Source organism: Haemorhous mexicanus, chromosome 15 (assembly GCF_027477595.1).
Source record: "Haemorhous mexicanus isolate bHaeMex1 chromosome 15, bHaeMex1.pri, whole genome shotgun sequence".
Lineage (NCBI taxonomy): Eukaryota > Metazoa > Chordata > Aves > Passeriformes > Fringillidae > Haemorhous > Haemorhous mexicanus.
The window spans coordinates 9,445,171-9,454,063 of record NC_082355.1 but is presented as its reverse complement, the minus strand read 5'-3'; the positions used below and the strand labels follow the sequence as shown (position 1 = coordinate 9,454,063).

Below are 8,893 nucleotides of genomic sequence, written 5' to 3'. Positions count from 1 at the left end.
CATAATTGAAACATCCAGCGTAACGTTTACCACAGGTATGAAATACACTGGGAAAGAAGTACCGTGTGCATTTTATGTCTCTTTGTCATCTACAGGTAATAAGTATCGACAAAAATAAGCAACAAATATGCCTGCAATTAAACTTCATATGCCTTTTGTATGCGTATTAATAAAAATCATATTTATAATTTTCATGTTTTGTTTGTTGTTTTTATTTTTTCCAACAAGCACTTGTAAAAGTATCTATATTTACATAATAACACCTTAAGACAATAACACCTTAAGAGATTTTTTTGGTTCCTTGTTTTTCCTTCACATTTAGAAAAGCAAGGAACGCTTTCAGCTTTGCTAAGAACCTTTCCGGACTCCGAGGCTCTCTGTTTCTCTAGCAGAGATGCAGTATCTGAAGTCACTTCATAACAAACCATTTTTCGTCTTTTTTCCGAGACTTTATAAACGGGGGTTGGTTTTCCGTTTTACTTTTCAAAGAGAAAAAAATACCCCCTGCATTTAAATAAAGATGAATGATAATTTCATTATCAAGATAAGACTTTGGATGGGGAAAAAGATGAACAGTTTTCGCATTGCTGAAGGGTTTCTGTGCTCTCTCACAACTGGGGATACTGCAGTGTTTTGGAAAGGATGAAGAGGTAGGAACCTTGAGCTGCTTAGTATCAGGAATGACTGGATTAGAGCTTCCAACTAAAGAAAAAACATCAAGAATCATGCATTTTAAAAACAGTTTATTCAACGGCCAAGGACAATGATCCGGCACAATGCAATGGTAGATATAAATATAACCTTATATAAGTGGTTGACCCTTGTCATTATTATTTTAATAGTTTCATACCTAATATTTCAACCGTTTTCCCCCTGCAGATTCTATTCTGAGATTTGTTTTTTTTTTCCCCTCCCCTCTTCCCCCAACCTTTTTTTTTTTTTTTCGAGTGTGATTTTGTTTCTCAGTGGTAAACATTAACCAAACTCTTCCCGTGCGACAAGCGGCCAAGAACCGTCCCACCAGCTCTTACCACCGAGGCGTCCCCTCCAGCCGCCCTCCCCGCGGGGCAGCGGCCGCCGTACCGGCTCCTGTGCAAGTTCAAGTAAACACATACAACCCGCATAATCCAGAGAAAAAAATTGCAACTCATCCATGTACCAGATTTCGGTGTCTCTTACAAAAGTTTTCTGATCCGTGTACGGTTTTAGATGGAGTTATATATTTTTTTAAATTTTTAAAAAATATTTTAAAAGCGCTGTTTTGTTGGTTGCATTGTTATTTTGCTTTTTTTTTTTTTTTTCCTAGACAGTCGAAGTCCGCGGAGTTTTGGGGGTTTTTTGGGGAGGCTGGTGTGTGTGTGTGTGTGTGTGTGCTTTATTTTATTTTTTTCCCTCTCTCACTTGCTTGGGGTTTGCTTTTAATCATCATCGGGTTTAATTTTTTTTTTCTTTTCCGTTAAACGTCGCTTTGCTTCTGCTTTGCTTTGTCGGCGGTGCTTTGTCGGAGGTGGTTTGTGTCAAGTCCGTCAACTGTTGTACTGACAGGCGTTTAAACTAGAGCCGGGGCTTTGCAAACTGCTGTAGCCGAAACTGGAGTGCTGCTTTGATTTCAGTCTGAGGCTGGCTAAGCTGGAGTTGCAAGTGTCCCGGTAGACGCTGTAGGGCGAGCCCGGCGGCCCGTAGGGACAGGCCGGCGAGGACATGGCCGAGTTGAGCGAGGAGCCGCTGATGTTGTTGATGTTGTTGAGGCCGGAGTTGGCCATGCCCGGCACGGCCGAGTGGCCCATACTGGAGGGCATGTTCATGGAGGGGATGCTGCTGGGCGCCGAGAACATGGACTGCGAGGACAGGGGGCTCATGGAGTTGAAGAAGGTGAAGCTCTTGGTGGAGAGCGGCGCCGGGGTGAGGCTTTTGGTGGCCCAGTTGTTGTAGGGGTAGCCGGCGTACATGTCATCGTAGGGCTGCATCAGCCCGCTGAACTGGGGCACGTAGCCGTTCTTGCACAGGTCCATCTGCTGGTTCCGCTCCCGCTTTCTCCACTTGGCTCGGCGGTTCTTGAACCAAACCTGCGTGGGGAGGGGGGAGCGACACGTCTCGGTGAGTGTGGGGCCGCAGCAGCCCCCCCACCCCACCGCCTGTGCGCAGATGCGCGCAGGAGAGCGCAGCTATCCGCAGCACAGCGCCTGCTCCCCAAGGCCCGGCCAGCTCCTCCGGGACGCCTGAGCAGGCTCCGCGGCGCCGCACCGCCTGTTCCCGCCGCCCCCCGCCCCGCGGGACGGGGTCCCGCCCCGCAGGGTGCCTGCGCGCACGGCGGGCTCTGCGCGCATCCCTCTCTGTTCTGCGGGATGAGCCAGCCGGGATGCGGGCAGCCGTCCCTGTTCCCTGTGCCGGGGGTGCCTGCGCGGGTGTCCGCGACCCTCCGGCCCCCCGCGTTCCCCCGGCCCCCCGCGCCCCTTTCTCGGAGCCAGACGGGGGCGAAAGACGGCCCGCTCTGATTAGGGCCGGCTCGCCCCGGCTCTGCCGCGTTTCCGAAGGCTAATGCTGTGTAATAAAAGACCCCTGTTACAGATCATAAAAAAAGGGATTAGATTAGTATGTTTAGGTTTTTAAAAAAAAAAAAAATCAATCCCCCCATCGCCCTCGGATAGATGCAGCCTCTGCCTTTATATCTAATGAGAATTTACAGCCCTAACTAGGAAACGGAGAAGAGGGGCTGGTCCTGAAGTTTGATGCGAAAACCGGTTCCAGTCTCTGATTATTTTTATACATAATAATATATATATATATATAATCATATATATACTATATATATAGCCCTCGGAAAGCATTTGAGTCCCCTCTGATTGAAGCCGGACAGCTTCAAAAATCTTTAAAAATTGGTTAAAAATCTGCATCTTGCTGCCGCTGCCGGCGCCCAGCCTGCGAGCCTCCCTTGCAGCATCCTCCCCACCGCAGCCCGGATTTGTCCCACCGGGCCGGGGCCCACGAGCTCCCTGCGGACACCGGCCCCGGCCTCGCGCAGGCTGCGCTCCCTCCGGAGCCGGGGTGGGGGCGGGGGGAGGCTCCGGGGGCCTCCCCTCCCGGCGCAGAAATGGCACAACCATTATTAAATACCGGGCGCAAGGATGGAAATTCCGTGGGGGAACGAATGGCGGAGTCTATTTTAAAAAATAACAATAATAAAAAGAATCCTGTATAAATAGGAAACGAAAGCCAACATGTTCAAAACCTGTAATATACTCTTCGGAAGGTGCTTCCAGACAGGAATTTCCTGAAAATGAGGGTAATCGTTTTAATTATGGCTCCTAGACATTTTAAAGGAAGGCCCTCATAGCAAATTAAGGTTAGATTTGCAATCTGCCATCTCAAAACATCAAACCCAAACATCTCCACACAGAAGGAGAACGGAATTATGTTAATTGCAATTCATATTTTAGTTATATTTGTTCCCTGAAATATTCAACTAGTATTAATGTTCAGGCTTTGTTTTGTTTTAAACTCAATTAAGACAATGCTTACAGACGCAATTGTTTCAGATGAGTGTTTACTTTTCAAATGTTTAAAGCAGAATCTCTGTAATCCAATTTGCTCACTCAAGGTTTAATTGCCAAGTTAAAAACAAAAAAACGAAAATAAAAAAAGAAAAAGTGGGTTTTCCGTGAGGTGGGGCTTTGCTCCACAGTTCCCGTTTTTCCTGTGCTTAGCCCACGGTCCCGCGGTGTGTGACCACTGTCGAAACCGCGCGGGGAAATGTCTCGGGTGGAAAAAAGCACTTGGGAGGTGGACAAACCGAGACACAGCGATAGATCCATAGAGACCGAGCCGCTTCGGCCCCGTCGTTCTTTGCCAGGACCTCTAGCTCATAAATCTCTGTAAGGAACTGCCGAAGCACAAACACACACACACAAACAGACCTATATATATATATATGCGTGTGTGTATATATATATGTGTGTGTGTGTGTGTGTATATATATATATATGTGTGTGTGTGTATATGCATATATATATATGTATATGCGTGTATATATATATATATGCATATACATATGCACACACACACGCACACACATACATTATATATATATGTATATACATACACATACACACGCACACATATCACATATATGTTTCTAGCCTCGTGCACCAACATTACCGAGCCCCTCGAGTCTGGCTAAGAGGGGCGCATATATATATATATATATATATATATATATATATATATATATATATATATATATATTTTCACGGTATGTGTATATATACACCATATACATATATATATGGTGGCATAGGCTCCCAGACTATGTGTAAAAATCTAGCGCCTTCGCGGTACAAATTTGTGTCTTCAGCGGGTATTGGCTTTGCGACCGCTTCCCAGCCCCTGCCCTTCTCTTTCGGCCTCCACAAAGAGCCCGCGGCCTTGAGGGACGCGCGGCCGGGAGGGGCCGGCACCGAGACCCGCTCCGTGGGGATTGGAGCTCGCCATCCTGCTGTCGCTATAGCCAGGGGCAGTGGTTTGTTGGGAGATGGCCGTGGCGATTAGTGGGAATAACCAGAGCAAGGGGAAATTGCTCGGATGGGATTTTGCTCCATCCCTGTGAAGCTTTTCGTCCGGTCCAGAGGGTCCTTCCCCCCGCAGTCAGACACTTCCCCACCCCGGCCTTTTGCTGCTCCCCTCACCGCTCGCCCCCCACTTCTCGAACCGGTCCCCAGCGCAAGGCCCACGGTCTCTACCCGCTCCGGGCGGCATCCCTCCGCGGCCGAGAGCTGAATTTCTCCTTTCCGACCTGGGTCCCAATTTTGGTCATTAAAATCCAGCCCAGAGCAAACCGTCGCAGCGCTTCCCCAGAAGGGGCAGCTTCCCCGAGCCCCCCACGCACCGGCGGCCCCAGAGCAGAATTCGCTCCCGGCGGGGCTGCAGCCCCTCTTACCCGGACTCGGGGCTCGGTGAGGTTGGTCCAGACGGCGATCTCCTCCCTCATGCTCATGTCGGGGTAGCGGTTTCGCTGGAAGGTGGCCTCCAGCTCCTGTAGCTGCTGGCTGGTGAAGTGGGTCCGCTGCCGCCTCTGCTTCTTCTTCTTCGCCGGGTCGTCGGCGGCCCCGTCTTCGTTTTTCTGCTCGCCGCTACGCTCTTTTTCTGGGAGGGGTCGGGTTGAGGATGGTTGGTTTATTTGGTTTTGTTTTGTGGGTTTTTGCTTTAGTTTTTTTCCCAGTACAGGCACACAAAGGCAGACATCCCCGCCCCGCACCCAGCGCAGCCCACCCCACCGGAGGCACGCGTGGGGGCATCCACTCGTGTCCCGCTGAGCCCTGCACCCAGCGAGCGCCCCGCAGCCCATCCCGGCCTTTCCCGGCGCGGCTGGGGAAGGAGCAGGGAGCCCTGCCGGGCCCAGGGCACCCAGGCACGCAGCAGGAGGGACCCCCAGAGCGGCTCAACGCGGGCCCGACGGGTGACCGCATTCGTGGGGAGCGGGGTCCCCGTATCACCGGCCGCTCCGCCTTTCCACGGCACCTTCTCGCTCCCTCCAAACCAAGGCGTGATCTTTGCTCCATTGTCTTTCTTGTGCTCGGCCGCGATAGGAAACTTTGGAAGGGCAAGGGTGGAAAACCCAGGAGCAATTAAAAAGGCCCCTCTCAGCTCCCCCCTTCATTCTCTTTTCATAATTATTTTATTCTTCATCTTTTAGGATTTTGGTGTTTATTTTAACGCAGGGCTGAGCGAAGTCCTCCGCAAAAATCATATTGGAAGAAGGAAAGAAAAAGGAAACCACCCAGGAGGGTTTTCTCGGCCGGGATTTGCTCGGGCTAGGAGCAGGAATTCAATACCGGCCCCGCGAACCCCCTCTCCCCTTTGGTAACGGGCTCTCTGGCTCTCCCAGCCCGGTTTCGGCCCGGTTTGTCCCGGCTGAAGCGCTCGGAGAGGGTCTGAAGGCCCTGAACCAAAGCGCTCCGGGCTGGGCCCCGCAGGCGCGGGGAAGGTGCGGCCGGGCCGTGCAGTGCCGGGGGCCGCGGCCAAGCCCCGGCCTCGGTCCTGCTGCTGCAGAAGGGAAAAACCGCCGCGAGTTTTCTGCTTTAGAGATTTTTTTCCTCCTCCTTTAAAGAGATTTTGTTGTTTTGGTTTTTTTAACCCCCTTTCGGAGAGTTTTCTCCCGCCGCCGGCGGGCCCGGGGGCATTTCTACAACCCCGACCTCTGCGAGGTAAGCGGGAGTCTAAAAATAATCGCGTGCTGGATCCAGAGCCCGGGAGGACTCGTCCTTGCAAAGTCACCCTTGGATCGCACCTTGCTGGGAACCCTGCACAGGGAAAGGAGTGAGGGTGCGAGCGAACCTCAGCTGCTCAGTGGACCCCAAAAGGGCCGATGGCTCTGCGGGGTTTGCAGCGAATCCCAGGCCTCTCAGCTCAGACCCTACCGCCCCAGGCCCCCTGGTCCCCAGACCGGCCCAGCCGCATGGCCCGGCGGCGGCGGCGAAACAGAAACAAAAATCATCCCCGCCAAAACAAATCCTCCCGCTTTCGGCCGCGAATGGCTCGGACAAACCGGGCCGAGAGGGAGTGGGGGCGATCGGGAGGCGGCAGTGGTGCCGGTGGGCTCCGGCCCCCTCGCCCAGCGCTGACTTTAACTCTCCCGGTCCTCCCTAAAAATCCGGCCTCACTGCAGGGCTGTGATACAATGCCAAATCACAAGGCAAGGCATCTTTAATCGGCTTTTGTAACTATTTTTTTCCCCTTAAAAAAATAAAATCTAAAGGTATTTTGCAGGTTCTCGGAGAAGAAAAGCAGGCAGCTCCTCAGCCCTCCGGCAGCACCGAGGGGGTCACACACAGGGGTAGGGCAAAATGGAGTAAATCTCCCTCTCTAATCTCCAATAATCCCCTCTAATCTCAGAGTCCCTTCCAGACGCCGGTCTCTAACTTTGTTTGCGAATCAGGCCGGGAGGCACAACCCAAACCCTCTTTATCACCAAGTGCCACTTCGGGACCCGCTCTTGGAACAGCCACTCTCCAGGTTAAAATTCCCAAGAGCAACAATAGCTATTAGAAAACTAAAATTATATAAAACATAAACTCCCTCTGAAACAGTCTTGCTGGAGAAGGAATATCACGCTCCTTCTTTAAGCTTTTGTTCCTGTCTTCTACCTTCCCTTGTCATTCTAAAAATGTTGTTGTTTTAATTAAATGCAATCTGAGAGAGGCCAGCGTTCTCTGTAGCCCTCGCACACGGTGAGCAGGGCATGGGGATCCTTCCCTTTTCCTGCGAGGAAAGCGCTCGGCCCCCACTCAAAACCTCTCCGCGGCCGCGCACATCCCCTCCGCGGCGGCCCGCGCTGCCTGCCTTGGCCCCACGCTGCCTCTCCGACTCTGCCTGCCCTTTCCTTCTTTTTTAATTTTTTTTTTTTTCGCTGACAGAGAGATCTTTTTCCATCTCTGCACCACCCGAGCCGGAAAATAAACCCGGGCAAAAGCTGACATTATTTCAGAAACATCCGGCAAAACCGCACTCCCCGAAGAGCCCCCCCTGCTTCCCGACCCCATCAATTAATAACGACATTTTTTTATTTAAAAATAAATAAAATAAATAAAAGAGAGCAGCTCCTGGGATGGGACCATGGAGCCATGTGTCCCCCCGACGGGCTGTCAGCGCCGGGCACGGCGGGGGAGGCAGCTCCAGGAGGGCCCCGGCCCCCCACTCCGATTCCCGGGGCTCGGCTGGGATGGAGCCGCCGCGATCACCGGCAGCTCTCGCTCAGCCCTGTCCCTCCATCGCCTCCAGTAGCGCGGGGGGTGCAGGCTCAGCACCCCCGGCCGCACCGCGGAGGGAAGGCGCGGTGGGGAGGGGGAGGCAGCGCGAGGGGAGCGGGCCGGGGCCACGGGGGGCGCGGGGAGGGGGAGGGTTACCTGGCACCTCCGTGTCGGAGGATTCACTCGCTGAGTTGTCGATCGGGTCTCTGGGTTCCGAGGATCTTTGCAAATGGAAGCTGGAAGCCATGTCATGGGAGGGTTGGGGTCTCAAGCTCTCAGGCAGTCTCTCCAAATTCATTCCACCTTTAAAGGAATCCATGGCAGGGGCGCCGGGCTGCCTGGGGGAGTTTGCAGGTGTTTATTCCACACAGAAAGGAACAAGGAGCTTTTTTTTTTTTTTTTTTTAAAGAAGAAAAAAAATCAACAAAAACCAAAAGCAAATCCACTTATTACTAACAGTATTGTTTAAGGGTGTCGGAAGCAATCTGGGCAGTGCCTGGAAGGCGGTTGTCTCTGCTGGGGAGAGGCACGGCGCTCCGGCCGCATAGGCAGGGAAGTGGTAAAGATCCCTTATAGAGAAACGCGAGTTGAGAGTTGGACAGTTTAAAGCTAAAGAGATTAAAGTGACCTGCCCTAGAACAAATGCCTGTAGTTAAACGGGGCTCCTCCCCCTGAAGGTTAAAACCTCCCCGTCTCGCTCATGCATCACTCCATCTAGCGCTGGCCCAGCCCGGCCGCGCGGGACCTAACTCCGCACTCCCCGCCATCCGCGCCCCTTGCGCGCCCGCGGCCAGACCCGCGGCCCCCCGCCGCCCCTGCCCGGCCCCCGCCGCCTGGCCGCGGCTCCTTCGGGAGTGCCTTCCCTCCTCCTTCTTTTCATCCGCCTCCTCCCCCAAGCCCGGTGATGTATTAAAAATATTTCACAAACGAATGGAAAGGTGGACAATCCTCTGGGGACCCCCGCCCGCTCCCAGCACCCGTCAGTTCGCCCCTCTCCGTAATCCCCTGCCGGCCGGTAGCGCGTAGGTTGCGCCCCCGCGCAGCACGGCAGCCCCACGGGTATCCCCACATCCTTCCAGACAGGGCCTCACGACCCGCGGAACCTCCGCAGTCAGCAGTGGATGCGCACCGCGCACTCCTCGACGTCTCTG

General features: G+C 53.1%; 1 protein-coding gene across 2 annotated transcripts; it reads right to left on the bottom strand.

Moving 5' to 3' along the window:
- Positions 1–726: 726 nt before the first annotated feature.
- On the bottom strand, positions 727–8,475 carry PITX1 (paired like homeodomain 1). Of its 2 annotated transcripts, none has more exons than XM_059860233.1 (4): positions 8,200–8,475; positions 7,899–8,076; positions 4,934–5,139; positions 727–2,066 (listed from the first exon to the last, which is right to left on the bottom strand). In XM_059860233.1, exons 2-4 carry the CDS (start codon positions 8,059–8,061, stop codon positions 1,527–1,529), a joined length of 909 nt encoding a protein of 302 aa, XP_059716216.1. In that variant the 5' UTR covers positions 8,062–8,076; positions 8,200–8,475; the 3' UTR covers positions 727–1,526. The 2 variants fall into 2 exon arrangements, with proteins under 2 accessions (XP_059716216.1, XP_059716215.1); XM_059860232.1 differs by having other exon boundaries at positions 7,899–8,080; positions 8,200–8,474.
- Between the last annotated feature and the right edge of the window lie 418 nt (positions 8,476–8,893).

Bases quoted from the DNA above. Each gene is read 5' to 3' on its own strand.
- PITX1 (XM_059860233.1), bottom strand. From the start codon at position 8,061: ATGGATTCCTTTAAAGGTGGAATGAATTTGGAGAGACTGCCTGAGAGC. The intron at 5,140-7,898 runs GTAACCCTCCCC...GACCCCTCCCAG, and splicing joins CTCCGACACGGAGGTGCCAG to AAAAAGAGCGTAGCGGCGAG. The intron at 2,067-4,933 runs GTAAGAGGGGCT...CTCCCCACGCAG, and splicing joins TCACCGAGCCCCGAGTCCGG to GTTTGGTTCAAGAACCGCCG.